Source organism: Adiantum capillus-veneris, chromosome 7 (assembly GCF_014529385.1).
Source record: "Adiantum capillus-veneris isolate H3 chromosome 7, ASM1452938v2, whole genome shotgun sequence".
NCBI classification, from domain to species: Eukaryota; Viridiplantae; Streptophyta; class Polypodiopsida; order Polypodiales; family Pteridaceae; genus Adiantum; species Adiantum capillus-veneris.
This window is the reverse complement of record NC_140937.1, coordinates 95,754,400-95,774,261: the sequence shown is the minus strand read 5'-3', so window position 1 is coordinate 95,774,261 and position 19,862 is coordinate 95,754,400. Positions and strand designations below refer to the sequence as shown.

General features: G+C 52.0%; 1 protein-coding gene across 24 annotated transcripts in view; it reads left to right on the top strand.

Moving 5' to 3' along the window:
* Positions 1 to 19,862, top strand: part of LOC147454260 (cilia- and flagella-associated protein 100-like) — a 131,204-nt gene that overhangs the window by 64,022 nt on the left and 47,320 nt on the right. For 17 of the 24 annotated variants that reach the window (XM_086516276.1, XM_086516278.1, XM_086516279.1 and 14 more), the window contains 2 exons: positions 16,717 to 16,814; positions 16,940 to 17,114. In XM_086516276.1, the coding sequence (XP_086372402.1) occupies positions 16,717 to 16,814; positions 16,940 to 17,114 (273 nt within the window). Of the gene's footprint in view, positions 1 to 15,158; positions 15,987 to 16,215; positions 16,356 to 16,716; positions 16,815 to 16,939; positions 17,115 to 19,862 lie in introns of those variants that run through there. The other 7 variants (XM_086516285.1, XM_086516286.1, XM_086516287.1 and 4 more) reach the window with 4 other exon arrangements.

Sequence of the window (19,862 nt, the reverse complement as noted above, 5' to 3'; positions counted from 1 at the left end):
GTAGCACACAGATCACGGGTAGCAGCCCCTACTCGCTACATCTTCACACGGGAGATGGATTCTGTATACATGGACGGGATCTACAGACGCCTATGCACTTAGGTACTGGGGCGACCTCTGGAGGAGCTAACTACTATACTGACACAGACATTACATGATGCAGCAGCAGAGGCATACCCACACACCCAGCCTGAGCAGAGCTGCCGATTAGGGAGCATGCCTCAGTACAACTGGCGATGAGGAGTGCCGCCAGACTAGAGCCAGACTTCAGAGGGAGGTGCTTTTGGGGGACGTCACTCACAGACAGTCACAGATTGACTTCCGACGCCTGGTGGGGCGGAAGAAGAGGGTTTTTTTGGCTCGACTCGAGCAGGATCTATACTGGCTATTCTTGAGTCAGGACTCGCGTGAGGCATGGCGGCTCTTTCATGAACAGTCTCCCCCCCGCTATTTCCTCCACAAAGACTTTGGGTCAGTATGCATCATCTTTGTACACAATACCTGGACAGCCGCCCCTCCCCAACCCCCCCCCCCCCGATCCATGCCCACACATGTGTGCTTTTTTTACCGCTGAGATGGTGAAGAAAGCTATTGACAGGATGAGGACTGGGAGAGCATATGATCATGATGGCTTTATCGCTGAGCATTTCATGCATGCCAAAGACCTACTAGCAGAGTTTTTCCCTGCCATGTGTGAGGGCCTACCGGACACTTGGAGCCTATCTACGATCGTACCTATCTTCAAGTCAGGAGACCCCATGGAGCCTGGGAATTATCGCACTATCATGATTGGACACACACTGGCACGGTTGTATGCATCCATTCTTGAGCAACAGCTGAGTAGATGGGCTGAGAGGGAAGGAATACGTGCAGCTGGGCAGGCAGGGTTAAGGAGAGGCTTCTCTACTCTTGACCATATCTTGACACTCAGGGCCATCATTGAGGAAGGCAGATCTCATGGGAGACGGATCTATTGTAGCCTTGTGGACTTCCGCAAAGCTTTTGACACAGTACCCAGAGCTAGATTGATGCGCAGATTACAGGAAATGGGAGTACCCACAGAGCTCATTTGGGGGATCATGGCATTGTACAGATCAGTAGTGGGGCATGTACGCACCCCGGAGGGACTTTCTACACCGGTTCACTCCACTATTGGGGTGAAGCAGGGTTGCCCGCTCTCTCCTACTCTTTTCGGTATGTATGTGGATGAGGTTTCTGACTACATTGAGAGCGATGGGGATAGAGCTCCACAATTGGCAGGGACATGGATTCCACTTTTGTTATATGCTGATGATATAGTGTTGATCTTCGAATCTCCAGAGGGAATGCAACGTCAACTGAATGCTTTGCATACGTTTGCCCACGAAAGTGGTCTGTCTATCAACCTTGGTAAAACCTAGGTTATGGTGTTTAATACCACCCCACAGTGGATCAGGAGGTCAGCACCTACATTCACATACGACCAGGAGACTGTGGAATACACAGATGCTTACACTTACCTTGGAGTGGTTTTTAGCGGACCTGCATTCTCACTCAGAAGAGCAGGAGAGACTAGACTAACTAGTGCTCACGCAGCAGTGGGTAGATTAGAGAAGATGTGTTCGTAGGTTCAGTTTCAGGAGCTCTGGACGAAGCTCTGGCTCTTTGACACTTTGGTGGCTTCAGCATTGCTCTATAGGGCTGAGATATGGGGACCTTCATTGGATCACCGCGGGAGGCCGGGTCGCACAGACGGATGGGGGAACATGGAGAAACCTCTGTCTCTATGATCTCCCGGCTCATTAGAGCCAAGGCATCAGTACCACGGACCATTATCCGAGCAGAGCTAGCGCCCCCCCCACTAGTGGTGGAGGCGCTCACCAGATCAGTCTCCTTCATAAACCGCACAAGGGAACTTCCTAGAGACAGATATGCTCGCATAGCACTTGAGTCCTCTCGACAGTTAGCTATACAAGGAGATACAACATGCTGGTAATGGGAGATGGCATCATGGTTTCAGGCGCATGGGTTCAGCATAGACAGGCTGTCACCATTCCAGTACTCATTGGATGCACCATCTCTCACTCTTTTTTTTTTCCGAGAAAAAGATCCTTCTATTAGTTAATGAAAACTGCCCATAGGGCTACAACCACCTCTGCAAGAGAGGGCTACAACAAGCATGATGGGGAGACTCTCCCAATGAAAAAACAGCATATATACAATGGGGCTAAATCAAGAGATGGGAGGAGGGAAAAGCCACACAGGTGGACAGTAGTGCCATCTGAGCACCCCCTGGACTATGGTGTAGAAAGGCCCAGGGCGCCAGAGTCGAAGGAAAGCCTCGCGGCGCTCCCGCATGCGGTTGGAGTTGCCGTGTAGTCCCTCAAGCTGTCCTCTGAGAGTATGGATCGGCTCTAGCCAAAAGTCACGAACAGTGTCTGCTGGTGGCACAGGGCGAGCCTCAAAGATGCGGAAACAACGGGCCCGCCAAATGAACCAAAGTGTCAGGCCACTGATGAGCTCCCAACACTCCTCTCTCTCACTGCACCACTCCAGTGGAGTAAGCTCTGTAGCAGGCTGAAGTGTAGGTCGCCCCCCCTGTATCACTATCATCCTGCTGGTGGAAGATAGCTCAAACTGAAGTGCCAGGCCCGTGAGGGTGGACCAAGCCGCTGCCCCCCAAGTGTACTGTCGAGCCGTGGAGAGAGCAGGCATCAGCCGAAGAACTCGTAGCCACACCTGCTGGGCCGAGGGACAGTCCCAAAGACAGTGACGCTGACTCTCCACCAAATGGTCACAAGCTGCACATGTGGCCGAGAGACCACTATGCACAAGCCAGCTCCCTACTGCTGTGGCTCTATGTGCGACCAGCCACTGAAACAAGGTGACTCGCCTCGGCTGTCTGAGTCCCACAGCCTCTTCCAAAAAGCTGCCAAGAACTCGACTGTGAGGCCCTCCTCCTGCCAATGACGTGCTGCAACGGGGCGGGCCTCTCTCTGTGCTGCAAGTATATGACGTCCAAGCCGAACAGTGTACTGAAAGAAGGGGACTCCTGGGCGGTCTGCAGAAGAGAAGGGGTCCCTCCACAGCCACTCACCAGGATCCCACTGTACTCGTGCCAGTGGACAACACTCCCAAGCCCGTAGCCTCCAGTGTCCTGTCTCAAGAGCTGCTGGGTCAGGGTCTAAGACGCCAGTCCTCCCACAGATGCCCACAACTCGGATCCTCTGGAAACAGGACTCTGCTACCTGCGGGGCCTCTACTGCAACTCGCTGTAAGCGTCCCCCACCCTGAAGCTCGAAGAACAGGGCTGGGACAGTCTCTGAGCAAGCCCTGACTGGAATGAGAACCTCCAGTCGTGTGAAGGCTCCCATCCACCGGGGTGCTACTGGCTCGAGAGGCGTGAGCCACTCAACTGGAACTGACTCTGAGATGTCCTGACACATGCTCTGCACCCCTCTCATGCCTTGTAGCTGGACAGCCTGCACCTCCTCCGACAAACCTGTGAACTCTAGCCAGTCACCTAGAGAGAGCGCTGGACCAGCTGCCATGGGACCCCAAGAAACATGAGGCCGACTCCCAACCAAGTGGCCTCTCTGAGTGCTAACCATGGGGTTCCAGACGAGGGACTGTCGTAGGCGCTCCTCCGTGCACGTCGGCGGTCTCTGCTCTAGGCCACGCCGTAAGAGCTCCCAAGATCGAAGCAAACTCATAGCAAATCGGTCCTCCAGTCTCCTGCTCAAACCAACTCGGCGAAGCTCTGTAAAGATCCATCTAGTTGAAGGTTGCCAAGGGCCTCCTGACTGAGGCACCCTGGCACGAAGCCTCTGTAGCAAGAACTCCTTCCAGGGCTCCTCGCCTGGAAGAAGTCCTCTGACGACGAACTTCCCAAGAAGGGCTCTGCTGTGCTGTGCTGGATCAATGATCCCAAGCCCTCCCTGAGAACAAGGAAGTGTGATGACCGACCAAGCCACCTTGGCTCGGGCAATCTGAGTGTCACGACCTGACCAAAGGAAGTTCCTGATCAGCCTCTCTACCTGGCTAATACAAGAACTCGAGAAGATCCAGCAAGAAGTGATGTACCACATAGTCGCCAACAACACCTGGTTGGCAACTACTACTCTACCAGCCAGCGAAAGTCATGGTGAGCTCCAATGTAACAGCTTTCTCCTGATGGACAGGAGAAGAGGAGCAATCTGCTGCTCGGGGGACAAGTCCAAACCAACCTGACAACCCAAGTACCGAACTGCAGTCCCTGGAGGAATCCACCTGAAACCCTCTCCTGGCATCCAATCTGGCACAAGAGCACTGCCAACCGAGAAAGCCACTGTCTTTCTCCAGTTGATCAGTGCGCCCGATGCACAGCAGAAGGTCTCCAAAGCCTGCTCACATCTGTGTAAATTGGCATGCTGGCCCTCTAAGTACAAGGCCGAGTCGTCGGCAAACTCAGCGTCCAGAAGCTCATCTCCCCGTATAGGGAGTGCTAAGCCCCTCAGACCAACCTGCTGTGACACCAAAAATCTGCTCATCGCCTCCGCATAAAACAGAAAGAGAAAGGGGGCAAGAGGACAACGCTGTCTGACCGATCGTGTGAGCATGAAGCGCTCACCTCTACCGCCTGCCAAAAGCACCTGACTGTGAGCCTGTCTGTACAAAGCTGACACCCCTATGATCCAAGCATCTGAGAAGCCCATCCTGCAAAGCGTGCCCTCTAGAAAGTCCCAGTCAACTCTGTCGTATGCCTTCTCAAAATCGAGAAGAAGAATCACAAGGTCCTCCCCACGGAGTCGTGCCAGGGAAGAAGCCTCCCAGAAGGTGAAGATGTTGTCAAGGATACTGCGTTCCTTGACAAAACCTGTCTGAGTCCCATGTATAAGGCTCTCCAAAAGTGGCTGAATCCTCAAACTCAGAGCCTTGGCAAGAATTTTGTAGGCTGAGTTTAGGATGGTGATGGGGCGCCACTGTCCAATCTCATCCAAGGAGCCACCCTCCTTTGGAATGAGGTCAATCAGGCCCTCACTCATGCTATCCGGCATCACTCCTGTGAGCAGAATGTACTGGAAGGCACTACATAGATCTGGGCCAAGCAGGTCCCAGTACTCCAAGAAGAAACTGGGAGTCAGCCCATCCTCACTTGGACAGCTACCACGAGGGAGGGCCCTAAGAGCCGTGTGCAGCTCCTCAAGCTGAAGAGGTATCTCTAGCCTCTGGTGCATCTCCTCAGTCACAAGACAAGGCATCTGTGCCCAAACCTGCTCCCTGCATGCATCCTGTCTCTCTGACTGGGGCTCGGCCGATAGTAATTCACGGTAAAAGTCAGTAGCAACTGCACGCATATCCTCGGGCTCACAAACAACTGACCCATCTGGTCTCCTCAACTGATTGACCTTGGCATGCGAGTGCCGAGGTCCCACTGTCTCAAAAAAAGCACCTGTCACTCTGTCACCCACCTGAGTCCACTGAGATGCCTGTCGGTGAAAGGCAAACTCAAGGCGCCTCTCCTCTGTGCAAGCAAGCTCCTGTCGAGCCTGCTGTAACTGCTCCTCCAACCATGGACTGTCTGGATGCTGCTCCTGCATCCTCTGTAGTGAAGCAATGCCTCGTCTGAGACGCTGCTCCTCCTCTCTCGCTGCAGCCCGTCGAGCCAGAGACTCCTGTAGAAAAAAGTGGCTAAGCTGAGCTAGGCCTAAGGCCACTCTGTCTGCAGGTAGAGCCTGGCTGTCCATGCCCTCTGTCCAGAGAGCCTCTACCCTCTCTCTAAGTGCTGAGTCCAACAAGACCCGCTCTGGGATGCGAAGCATAGTGCTCCCACTCCTCTGCCTGTCTGCCACTGTGAGGATCACTGGTGCATGGTCCGAGAAGGATGTCCCTGCCAGGATGCCCATTGAGCCCCCCAAGTCACTGAAGTGGTCACTAGTGTAGAAGCGATCTATCCGCGATAGATTCACTCCTCCCACTCTGCGGTCCGATCTAGAGAAGGCAAGACTCTCTGGAGGCCTCACAAAGCCAGAATGCTGCCATGTATCCGAGACCCTCAAAGTCATACACAACCTCTCCCAAGCTGCTAACTCGACTCCATGCACAGTAGCATGGCTGCCTCCGATCCTGTCAGAAGGGTTCTCCAACATGTTGAAGTCCCCTCCTACACACCAATGGTCAACCTGTGGCAAAGACTCGACAATCTGTGACCAAAACTCTGCACGAGCACTCGCCACATTGGGCGCATAGATGTTCAGGAAGCCCACAAGGCCACCTTGAAGCTGCATAGTAATCCACTGAGCCCTGCCTGGCACAATAATCCCTCTGCCCACAATGGCCTGCTGCAGTGAGTCCGCAATAGTCATACATACCCCACCCTGGATGCCTCCAGGTCCAAAAGCAGCTGACCAAAAGGTATCATACCGTCCACGCAAAATCCGACCACATCGCCGAATGCGGCTCTCAGACAAATGGTGCTCCTGAAGCATAAGGAGATCAATCTCTCCTCCCACAAGGCAACGCTGAAGCTCCTGACGCAATCGGCCCCGCTGTCGTTGAAACTGGGGCCCACCTAGTCCCTGCACGTTCCACGAGACGATCCTCATGGGGAGCGATAGAGAATAGATGCTGCCGCAGCAGCAAGACTGGCTATCTTCGAGGCTGGCTTGGATGGGGAGTAATCCGCATCCGAGCGTCCCCTAGATAGGCGAGACTGCAGTGAGTGCCTGGCCCAAGCCCAAGCAGATCGAGCCGTGCGTAAAGCAACCCCCTCTGTCTAGGAGTCCTCATGAATGTATACATAGCAAGGCAAACACTGCGTATCGGCAAAAAAGTACACCACAATGTGCCTACATCTTGCTGAGTCTGGAGGTGTCACCGCAAACTTGGCCAGAGGCCACAAAGTCTGCAGCAAATCTGTAACTCCAAGTTCTCCCATGTGGTGAGAGAACTCGAGAACCTATGTATGCAACCATCCCACCACTGAGTCTAGGGACCACTCTGTCTTGGTCCTCCCACAGAGGGGGAAGGAGAAACCAACTGCCGAGTCCAAGGCCTCTGTTCCCCTAGCGGCGAGGAACAAAGCGTGGACCCTGAAGCAGGCTGCCTCGTGGTCTGCTGCGGAATCGCTGAGGAAGCGAGTGAACCCGTAGTCGAAGAAATCCCAGCGGCGTTGGAGGTCAATGCTCGTCAGACCACGAGGGATAGCTGCAAGGGAAGATGTCTGAATCTGCAGAGGGGGCCGCAAGAAGGGCTGACCCTCACTCGCTAGGCGACTCGTGGCAAAGGCGCTGCCAAGAGATCTCCTAGCCGCCGGCGAGGGACCAGTCTCCTGAGTCGACTGTGGTACTGGAGCAGGAGGAGGGGGAGAAGGAGCTGGGGGGGGCGGAGGAGAAGAGAAGCGGGGTGGGGCGACAGAGACAGGAGGGCGAGAAGGGGAGTAGGAGCAGAGGGCGGGGGAGGGGATGTGGAGGAGGGGAAATCTGAAGGTGGGGCGGTTGGCGAGGGTGAAGCTGAGGTGGAGGCTGGCGTAGGGGGCTCCTCCTGCTCAAGAGGACCAAAGCGGTTCCCCGTGGGAACCCACTGCTGCTGAGAAGGCACCTGAGGGCCACTCTGAGTGCCAGGCTGTCGCTGTGGCCCCTTGTGTCGACAACCACGGGCCTGCTGCCACCCCTCCTCCGCTTGAGCCCAAGGCTCGGAGGATGGCTCTGAATCTGTGCGCTGTGCCGCTGGCTGTGGCTGCGGCCCAGCCTTGGCAGGCTGGGGCTGAGGGTGAGGCTGAGGTGCAGGTCGTGGCCTCCTCCGTGGATAGGCCTTCGCTAGGTGGCCCATTTGTCTGCAAATGAAGCACTGGTTCGGGAGACCCGAGTACTCCACACTCTGTCTAAACCAACCCCCACTCACTCGAGGCAGAAGGATGACCTTCGGGAGCGTGTGGGTATCTCTCACCAAAACTCGAACTGAAGTGATGCCAGCCGCCTTGGCAGCTACTGATGCTGCCGTACGAGGTGTCTCCAGGACAGTCCCGATGGCGGAGCCAATCCTGGAGAGAAGTGGAAGGACTCCCTCCGTAAACCCGGAAAGCAAACTGAGATGGGGATGTCTGCCTCCTCCACGAGCACATCCGAAGTCGGGTCAAAACCATGTCGCCACTGTCGAAAGTGGGCGTGTGATGCTCGGATGGCTAGTGGACTCATAGCTATGACCTTGGAGGCCATCTCAGAAGTCTCAAACTCGATCCGGTAGTACCCCCGTCCGAGAATCTGGACATCCAAGATCTTGCCCACCTCTGCGAGAAGGCGGGCCTGGAGAAGGTCTCGCAGCTCTCCTCTGCTAGGACGGGTGCTGAGAACCTTGCAGATGACAGAAGTCGCGTGCAAGCGCTCTACCTCTGCGGCAAGGCTCGCTTGCTCTGTCTGCGAAAGAGCAAGTCGAATGGTGGGCTTAGCGGGGTCGGGCGAGGGGGCTTCAGGTGAGTCTCTCTGTGGCGGAGCTGGAGCCTCCATCTGTGTCTACTGCTGAGTCGAAGAAGCGGACGGTGAAGGAAGTCTGCAACCGAATACGCCGAGCACTCGTCCGAAGAAGAAATGCTGCAGAGCCAGGTGTAGAAGACCTTCGGGAACAGTGAGGACGACCCGGGGGGGGGGGGGGACGGAGAGAGCGGCGAGCGAGAGACAAGAGGCTGCAGGCGGGGTGGGGGAGAAGCGGCCAAGAAGGGGGGGAGGGCAACGGACGGGCAGGAGGGAAGGGGGGAAGGTAGCGGACGGGCTGGAGGGAAGGGGCGGCACGGGGCGAGGGTGGCTGGCAGCAACGCACAAGGGGGGGGGGGGGGGGCTAGGCAGCGCGAGGGTGAGGGAGGCAGCGTGAGGGCGAGGGGGGGGCAGCGGGGGGTGGCATGAGGCAGCGCGAAGGGGAGGGGGGGCAGTGCGGGGGCTGGAGGAAGCGCGAGGGCGAGGGGGGGGGGGAGGAGGGGCAGCGATGGCGCAGCGATGGGGGGGGGAGCGTGCAGCAGTAGCGAGCTATCCTTTGAAGTACCATCTCTCACTCTTACACAGTCAGAGATCACCAAGCTCATCCGCCAATACCTGACCCAGCTAGACACCAGGAGGACATGGATACAACCAGCACAGGAATTGGGCACGAAGATGGCTTTCTACAGAGACCACCTTCTCCAACTTACGGAAGATGGTTTTGTGAGAAGACCCGGATACATGGATACCCACTTGTCTCACGGGATACGGTGTGCTATTGGCCAGTTACGCACATCTTCTCACCAGTTGCGGATTGAGACTGGGAGATACAGCGGAGTACCAACAGAGGCCAGGACATGCCCCTTGTGTGACATGGAGCCTGAGACAGAGCTGCATTATACATGCCGCTGCCCTGTCTACTACGAGATACAAGGCCGCTTCCATTGCTTGTTCAGAGAGGGTTTTGGACCACTCTCAAGAGTCATGGGATACGAAGATCAGAGATGCCTGGGTCTGTTCTTGCTCGAGCTGCGCAGACACAAAGATAGCCTGATGAATGGCGAGGCTAGCCAGTCTCAAAGACAGATCACAGACTTCTTCAGAGCAGACACGGGACAGCCGCAAGAGCCACTCCCACAGCAGAGCTCCCCCTCGTCTCACACCAGAGGCACACTGATCGACCGAGCGATTGAACTGGGGAAATCCAGGTGCCCACGACTGTGGAGGTCTACACAACATCGACGGAGGCTACGTCAGAAGATTCGGAGCACGCTGCCTAGGCATGCACGACGCCCGGTCAGACTACTAACCATGGAGGAGATTAATGAGATCCGCCAACGACCGATGCTAGATCTCTTGTGATTCAGCTATCCCAGCAAGCCGGCCCCCCATTTTTGCTCAGTTCACATCGATCAATCTAGGATCCCATAGTATATATCTTTGTTTTGTACTGTTGTTATTTTGTTACTCTGACTTTGTATCAGATCCACCACCTTGTAAGTTTCTGGTCTCATAGGTCACTATGGCCTTTTGAAGACGTTAATATAACATTTTATTTCATTTCATTTCTCTCTCTCTCTCTCTCTCTCTCTCTCTCTCTCTCTCTCTCCACCTTCCGCTGCTCACTCTGACATGGTATCAGAGCTCCAGGCTTGGATCTGCCATCGCCTACACCTGGGAGGACACTGCGGAGATTTCCATCGCGAAGACCTGCTCAGATCCACTAGAGTTTTTTTTTGGGATCAGCGTTTTGTGCTTCAGCCCTAGCGTTTTGTGGATCTGTATCATCGTCTGCAACCTCTGCTCTCGCCCTCCCTTCCTCTGCCTCATCGCGACTACCTGCGCTCTCCTTGCGCCAGCGTTTTTCCCCATCCTTGCCCTAGCGTTTTTTGCAGGAGGGACTCCCTTGCATCAGCATTTTTCAGCCAGCCTGTGGATCTAGCGTTTTTGCAAGACGGCAGCCCACTGATCTGCGTTTTTCAGCCCTATACCCTAGCGTTTTTGGGCAGGACAGCAGCCAGCATTCCTAGCGTTTTTTTCGTGGCAGTCAGGACACCATTTGACCAGCGTTTTTTAACCTTCACTTCAGCGTTTTCTTCTTGCAGATCTTGGACAGCCGGAGCCCTGCTCCTTGCCCCTTGGTCTTCCTACTTGGGATCTGAACATTTGTGACTATTACCAACGATTTCCCGATCACTTACCTGCAGATTTTCAACCTGTTTTGGTGCATTTACAGCCCTCACCTTACCTTCTCCGCATCCGGTGTTCATCACTTGGCGTTTTTGCTCAAACCCCTACATTCTCGCGGTTTTTAAGAGTTGGTCTTTTCTTCAAGAATGACTTCTTTGCTTCCATGGAGGGAAAACGGAGGATGAGTGCTCTTTCTTTTGAGGTTTCTCCACTACCTCCATTTTTCTTTATGTTGCCCACTCTCCATGCCCTTGTGTGTGTCGGCTCATGGATCTCCATCAAGGCTGTGAGTTCTTTTACTTCTTCGTCCACATTGCCTTTGTCTTTAAGACCGCAAATTCTCACATGTAAAGCGCGCACCCTTCTCCTCTGCTCCTCCTCTAGTGTCTGGTTAATGATGTTGTTGGGTGTGGACGTGGGCGTTATCTCCTTGTCTTTTCCTTTCTTGGCCACCTTGATCCATTTCTCGGCTTCGTCCGCCTTCTGTTGGGTTTTGGTAAGAACATCCACCCAAGAAGTCGTGATTTCTTTGTGCCGTTCTCCCTCTTTGATGGCCCGTACTTGTTCCTTGATCGTGTTGATTTCTTCGATTACTGAGGGTTGCAGTTTGCCCTCTTCTAGTGTGTTTCTTGATCGGGCTTCGGCGAGTTCTTTCTTGAGTGACGCGATCTCTTCCTCTTGGGTCGTCACTCGGTCTTCCAGCGTGCTTATCTTGCTCTCTTGGATTGATGCACACGTCCTTCAAGCATGTTTATTGTGCCCGAGAGATTGCGGTTCATCTTGGTAATGGTCTCCGTCATTTCCTCTTTGCATTTTTGAATGGCATCCTCTAGGGGGTCGGCTTTATCGTTCGTCTTCCTCATGCTTGATCGCCGTCCGCAACGGGGTTAGATGTACGTGTGCACCCAACCTAGCAGCGGGCACGCCAGTTGGGCGTGTGGGGGAGTCGTCCGCAAGGGAGTCGCTAGATGCTCGTGTGCATGCACACTAGCGGCGGTCTTGGCGAGTGGTGGAGCGCGAGGCGCTACGGCCCGGGGGAGATAGCGGTAGTTACAGGTTGGAGATAGAGAGGGGGGGGAGTATGGTAGATAGAGTGGGGGGAAGGAGAGCGGGCGAAAAAAAAAAAGAAGAAAAAACTCCCTACCCGTAGAGGATGGACATCCTACGCGTGAAAGAGAAAAGGGGGGTGGGGGGGAGAGAGAGAATCTACGCGTAGGAGAGGGGGGAGACATATTACGCGTAGAAGTTGGGGGCCTAGGGCAGTGTGCAGCGGGCGTGGGGGGGGGGGGGGGGGGGGGGAGAGAGAGAGAGCGCATGAGCGGGTGCACAGCAGGGCGCCACGGGGGTGCAGCGCGCGAGCAGGGCAGGGCAGCAGGGGGGCAGGGCAGCGGGCGCGCGGGTGCAGGGCAGGTCAGGGCGGGGCGAGGGTGTAGCGCAGGCAGCAGGGGCGCGAGGGGCAGTGGGGGCGCGAGCAGGGCAAGGCAGCGGGGATTGCGTCTCTCTCTGCCCTGCTCGCGCCGCCGCTGCCTTCGCTGCCCTGCCCGTGCCCCCGCTGCCCCTCGTGCCCCCGTTGCCTGCGCTGCACCCTCTCGTCCGCCCTGCCCTGCGCCCGCTGCCCTGCCTCCCCTGCGCGCTGCACCCCCGTGGCGCCCTGCTGTGCACCCGCTCATGGCTCTCTCTCCCCCCCCCCCACCCCACCCCCGCGCGCCCGTTGCCCTAGCCCCCCAACTTCTACGCGTAATATGTCTCCCCACCCTCTCCTACGCGTAGATTTTCTCTCCCCCCCCCCTACCCCCCCTTTTTTTTCTTTCACGTGTAGGATGTCCATCCTCTACGCGTAGGTAGTAAATTTTTTATTTATTTATTTTTATTTATTTTATTATTTTTTTGGCCCGTCCCCCTTCCCCCCACTCTATCTTCCATACTCCCCCCCCCCTACCCCTCCCTGTTTTTTCTTTCACGCATAGGATGTCCATCCTCTACACGTAGGGAGTAATTTTTTTTAAAATTTATTTTTATTTATTTTTTTGGCCCGTCCCCCTCCCCCCCACTCTATCTTCCATACTTCCCCCCCCCCCCCCCCCCTCTCTCTCTCTCTCCAATCTGTAACTATCGCTATCTCCCTCGGGCCGTACCGCCTCGCGCTCCACCACTCGCCGAGACCGCCACTAGTGTGGGTGCACACGTGCATCTAGCGACTCCCTTGCGGACGACTCCCCCACACGCCCAACTGCCGCGCCCGTTGCTAGGGTGGGTGCACACGTACATCTAACCCCCTTGCGGACAGCGATCAAGCATGAGGAAGAGGAACGCTAAAGCAGACCCCCTAGAGGATGCCATTAAAAAATGCAAAGAGGAAATGACGGAGACCATTACCAAGATGAACCGCAATCTCTGGGGCACAATAAACATGCTCGAAGGACGTGTGCTGATCCAAGAGAGCAAGATAAGCACGCTGGAAGACCGGGTGACGACCCAAGAGGAAGAGATCGCGTCACTCAAGAAAGAACTCGCCGAAGCCCGATCAAGAAACACACTGGAAGAGGGCAAACTGCAACCCTCAGTAATCGAAGAAATCAACACGATCAAAGAACAAGTACGGGCCATCAAAGAGGGAGAAGAACAACACAAAGAAATGACGACTTCTTGGGTGGATGTTCTTACCAAAACCCAACAGAAGGCGGACGAAGCCGAGAAATGGATTAAGGTGGCCAAGAAAGGAAAAGACAAGGAGATAACGCACACGTCCACACCCAACAACATCATTAACCAGACACTAGAGGAGGAGCAGAGGAGAAGGGTGAACGAAGAAATAAAAGAACTCATAGCCTTGATGGGGATCCATGAGCCGACACACACAAGGGCATGGAGAGTGGGCAACATAAAGAAAAATGGAGGCAGTGGAGAAACCTCAAAAGAAAGAGCACTCATCCTCCGTTTTCCCTCCATGGAAGCAAAGAAGTCATTCTTGAAGAAAAGACCAACTCTTAAAGAGACTGGCATCTTTCTCGGGGATGATCTCACCCTCTCGCAGATCGCTCATATGCAGGAAGTAATGCTGGAGATTAGAGCGGCAAGGGGAAAAGGCAAGATCGCTTTTTACCGAGACGGAAAAGTGGTAATACTTGAGTGATGCTCCACATGACGGTGCGAGACTTATGGGACCACACTCAAAGTAGCTGCCTGGAACTGCAATGGATCTATTGTCTTGATGTGGGTGCTTTTGAGGATAGCTTTACTGGAAGAGACATCATCTTTTACTCTGAGACACACCAGGCCCCTGGGCAATCCATGCCTCACTTCAGTGGATACAGGTGGGAGACAACCTACAGACAGGAGACACGCTCAGAACACAGAGGACGGGGCTCGGGAGGAGTGGCAGTGTTATTTAGAGAGGATCTGCAACCACTAATACATATAGCCCGCAAGGGCGAGCAGGCTAGGTACATGTGGGTGAGACTGAAAGCAGAGACCTCTATCTAGCTATTTGTTACTTTCCCTCGAGTACATCAGTTTATGCACCACCCAGAGGACAGTCCCCTTTCTCTATTTTGGATGATGACATATGGGAGTTCTCTAGGGACGGTGACATTATCATCCTCGGGGACTTCAATGCTAGGACTGCCCATCACCAGGCAGTGTTTTATGATACTTCAGAGGAGATGTTAAGAGAGCTAGATGTGGTAGAGACGGGCCTTTCCAGACTATCACACGATATGGAATATACTGAGTATCGGCAACACCTGATAGACATGGGCACTGCACATGGATTGGCCATCTTGAACGGCCTACAGAGATTTCTTGCTACGGGAGGTTTTACATGCTTCCCACACTGACATGGAGCCAGCACGGTGGACTATGTCATGGCACAACCGAATCTCATCTCCAGTATCCAGGATCTCACAGTTGGGCCCAGACCGGTCGGGGTGGCAGTGGATCATGCTCTGGTGTCAATGACCATCTCCTTCCAGTTCAGTGTAGCACACAGGCCACGAGTAGCAGCCCCTACTCGCTACACATTCACACGGGAGACGGATTCTGTATACATGGACGGAATCTACACACGCCTATGCACTGAGAACCCGGGGCGACCTCTGGAGGAGCTAACTACTATACTGACACATACATTACATGAGGCAGCAGCAGAGGCATACCCACACACCCAACCTGAGCAGAACCGCCGATCATGGAGCATGCCTCAGAACAGCTAGTACGATGAGGAGTGCCGCCAGACTAGAACCAAACTTTAGAGGAAGGTGCTGTTGGGGGACATCACTCACAGACAATCACAGATTGACTTCCGACACCTGGTGCGGCAGAAGAAGAGGGCTTTTCTGGCTCGACTCGAGGAGGATCTGTATCAGCTATTCTTGAGCCAGGACTCGCGTGAGGTGTGGCGGCTCTTTCATGAGCAGTCCCCCCCCCCTGCTATTTCCTCCACAGAGACCTGGGGGGGGGGGGGGGGGGGGGGGGGGGGGGGGGGGGTCAGTACGCATCATCTTTGTACACAGTACCTGGACAGCCGCCCCTCCCCAACCCCCCCGATCCATGCCCACACGCATGTGTCTTTTTCACCGCTGAAATGGTGAAGAAAGCTATTGACAGGATGAAGACTGGGAGAGCATATAATCATGAGGGACTAGTGGCTGAGCATTTCATGCATGCCAAAGACCTACTAGCTGAGCTTCTAGCAGTTATGTTTAACCGTGCCATGTGTGAGGGCCTACCGGACACTTGGAGTCTATCTACGATAGTACCTATCTTCAAATCAGGAGACCCCATGGAGCTTGGGAACTATCGAACTATTATGATTGGCCACACACTGGCACGGTTGTATGCAATGTGCATCCATTCTTGAGCAACAGCTGAGTAGATGGGCAGAGAGGGAAGGAATACGTGCAACTGGGCAGGCAGGATTCAGGAGAGGCTTCTCTACTCTTGACCATATCCTAACACTCAGGGCCATCATCGAGGAAGGCAGATCTCATGGGAAACGGATCTATTGTAGCTTCGTGGACTTCCGCAAAGCTTTTGACACGGTACCCAGAGCTAGACTGATGCGCAGATTACAGGAAATGGGAGTACCCACTGAACTCATTCCGGGGGATCATGGCATTGTACAGATCAGTAGTAGGGCATGTGCGCACCTCGGAGGGACTTTCTACACCGGTTCACTCCACTATTGGAGTGAAGCAGGGCTGCCCGCTCCCTCCTACTCTTTTCGGTATGTATGTGGATGAGGTTTCTGATTACATTGACAGCGATGGGGATAAAGGTGCTCAGTTGGCAGGGACATGGATCACTCAGAGAAAGACGCAATCACCAGCACAGAGAGCAGATTTTCCCTTTCAGAGACTATTGGCCCTTAAGGTAGGCCCCTGGCGGCATTTTTTATCTGAAGTAAGTGACAACAGTCTCTTTGAGTCGAGAAGATCTACTTCAAACCGTGTTTGTTACAAACTGAGCATATGGATTTCTCCTTTATAGTTTCTATGTTGCTTAAAAGCAATTAAATGTCCGTGGCTTTAAAAAAAATTACTTCTTACAACAGCTCTATAGACAAAGCATGTGTATGAGGTGTATGAATCTGTGGGTGCAGGCGCAGGCGCATGAAAAGCTTCCATGCCATCATCTTGCTGTCATGCACCGTCTGCCACATCAGCAATTCTTCCTTGCCATCCCTAGTGCTGCATCATCAGCATGGCCATGCCACCATCCATATGCCACATTATCAGAACGGTCAGGCCACCTTCTGCTGTGCCACTTGATCATCTGCTACTGCTTTTCATCCAGCCCAACACATCATGCTTCACTCATTTTGCCATTGTCGCAAACGAATTCCTGTTGATATCACTTCAATGCCACATGTGCTTCTATGTGTCAGCACCCTGCCATATAATTGTGTCATATCACCAATTGGTGATGGTTGCTTTTGGCGATTACCTGAAAACTGTGCTTTTGATAATATGCATGTCATGAGAAAATGTTTTTGTGCCTTTCGTTTAGAAAGTCTAGGTGTTGATTTTCTTTAGTTATAACTTTGCTAATTATGAGAATTCTATTCAAGTAGTTGACTATTGATTGCAAGTTGTATTAATAGACAAGTGGTCATGGAGCTGAATGCGGTGCCACCGGACCCCATACTTCAGACTCCATTATTCCTCCTCATGTCCATAAGCCAGCAGAGACAATTGATGAGTGAGTGTTACAAAATAACATGAACAAATTTTACTGTCTTATTCTGGCATTATTATTGTGTATGAAAACAGTGCTATTGGTCTAAATGTCTGGCTGAAAAATTTTGTGCTTTCCTGTTGTGGCAGGGAATGGGCCAAGATGCCATTTGTTATGCCAGATGATGAGGAACTTTTTAGAATTAGAGGTCTTGAGAAAAGACGGAAGGAACAAAAGAAATTGGATAATATGCTTCCGGTGGCTGAAAAAACAACTTTTGCATCAAGAATGGCTGCCACAGTTGCATCAGATTCACTAAAAGAAGTAAGTATTGTTGAATATGTCCTTCGAGAACATATTACAATTAGGAAATTTTTGCAAAGCAATCTGACAAATGAGATCTTAAGCTTTGGTTGATCCTGCAAGGCATTGCACTAGGGTCCCACCCAAATATGACATAGCAGGGGCCTGATCAGACTTGGTAGTCACTAAGCAGCCTAGGTGTCTTCTGATATTTAGATCCCCAGTCTCCATTGACAGTATTGATGAAGTTGCTTTATGCAAGCAATTTCTGTCATAAAAATTGCGGCAATTAATAGTAGATGCCACTTGGTAGGAGCACGGGCAGAGGTTGTCTGACTTATTCCCTCTCTGTCTGCCTACACAAACACGGGCCATAGCCTTGGAGTCATAGAAACATGAAATGGGAATGGGACTGGTAATGAGAATGGCCAAAGGTGACGGAAGTGGGGACCAGGAATGGAGGACGGGGGAAGTAAGGAGAGATATTCTAGAGGAGATTGAGAATATGGAGGTTTGGTTGAGGAGCTAAGCTTTAATCGCCACAAGTTCTGCAAAATACCCCAAAAGATTCCACGTACATGTACCTGGAGTATCCAAAGGGAATCCCTAAAGTATCTGCACTTCTTGGCCTACCTAACGACCATATCCCATGGTACTCTCACAGAAAGTTGTAATTTACTCTTTAGAACTTTCTATTGCAGTCCCTCCCACATCACCAGCACCAGACAAGCAACACTCCAATATTCAGTTGAAAAACTGCTTTAAGCTCTGGTGATATTTTCAAATCATAACTTTTTTTGAGTCTCTTAATATAGCATTTATAGTGACAAAGAGTAAATATCTCAATATTATTCTTCTCATGACCTTAATACATTATCATCAAGACCTAAAGGCTCATTTTAAGTTTCATAGGCATGGACTGTGGCTCTATAGTGATATCAAAGCGAGCCTGAAATTATGGTCTGGCCGCCCCTCTCTATCCACTTAAAGCCTGAATATTGGTCCGAAGTGGACGTAGAATCTTGATCTTTCAAAACAAACAGAGCTTTCTAGTTGATCTTGGCATCTGCTGGTAAGCAAAAGGTGGTGTTTAAGGAAATTTCGACTGCCTCAAAACTCTCCTCATCGTCCTGCAAAATTGATCAACAAGATTTCTCCTCTGGCTTTGAGAGGCAATGTAAACGCTATAATGTGTCTCACTTGATCCCACAAATGAATTAAGAAAGGATCTTGGCATAAATATCATAACGAAAAAGGCGGGAACCCTGTCTCACTGAAACCTTTAAACAAGTGGTGTTCCCAATCCTACCAACAATTAGTAACTGCTCTATGCACCTCTGTAGAGGTAAAAGTTCCTGCAATCTACGGGATGTGACATGCGACAGATGAGTACTCTGTTTACCTCCCAGCCAACAAATTTACTGGAGAGAAATAAAGGTTTCCATCAAAGCATCAAATGCATTTTTTGTCTTTGTCTTTGGCAGGAGTACCATCAAAAGCAAATCCAACCATGGACAAAACATGAGACCATACAAGCTATCTAGCATACACTGTGTTATTAGCAATAATCTCTCTTGTAGATAGAGCAGCATAGAAATTTAAGTTAGTGTCAAGAGTGTCCTCATGATGATCTCTCAAGAATCTACTTGGATCATTAAAACCTCACTACCAATGAAGTTGAAGAAAATCTTTGGCTGTACTGTTACTGTGCAGTCCATAGTGCCTCCAAGATGCTGCTAAGCAAGATCTAGGGCTAATATTGTCCTTCTCTAACTGTAAGATTCACAGTAGTTCTCACTTGAATCTGTCGTGTTGAGGTTAGGCTCCTTCTAAATGGCCTCTCCTCCAAAGGAGTTCTTTTGCACTGCACGGCTAAAATTTGACTAAAGTCAACAAGCAAGCATCATTGACCTCGTCTTCCACATTGGCAGAATCCAGGCCTCTGCCGCAAGGACTCAATAGCGTCTGCAATTTTCGCTAGCACATCTTGCCTGGAGTTTTGCAATCTTTGTGAAGATAAGGGGGTTCTCTACAGTTAGATGCACCGGAAAATGATGCTGTCAAAGTGACATAAGATTGCATAGTGTCTGGCCACGTCTATCAATCCCCCAATGATCGGCATAGGATGTACAAGCTTCTCGAAAAGTCTGCCACCATGTAAATGGAGACCCCAAGAATATGTTGATGCTAAGGTCATACAGATACTTGCTCACTCTCACTCTCTCAAACATATCACCTGCAACTTCCTATTATCAGTTCTCTTCTCATTATCCACAGGTTTTTAATCGCTAGGGTCGCTGTTGCGGTCTATTGAGTCACACTGTGGTCTATGGTTGTTGGTTTGTGGTTTTCCTACAGTTCATTGATTTACTGCTGCTGTGTTGCTCTTGGTCTTGAGTGAGACTGAGTGGCACTCATTACATTGAGAGCGCAATGCACATACACATTTTTCTGCTATTACCTATGGGTCAAATCTGATGGCGCAAGAGATACCTGGCCATAGCATTTTGGCTTGATTTGAGACAATAGGATGTCTCTGGATTTTGCATCCAAGAGTAGAGCTTTTCTGAGTAGGCTGATATTGGCAGTACGTAGGCTAAACTCAACGGTCCTGTGTTCACGTTCCATGAGATGTTTGATACATTTGTGGATTCAGCACAAAGAGGTCAACATTGCCTAACAGAGAAGCCACCTTGTTATGTTAAAAGCAGTGTCTAGTGCATAAAACTCACGGATGCTTCAGTCCCAATATTAGCAAATAGAAAGCTC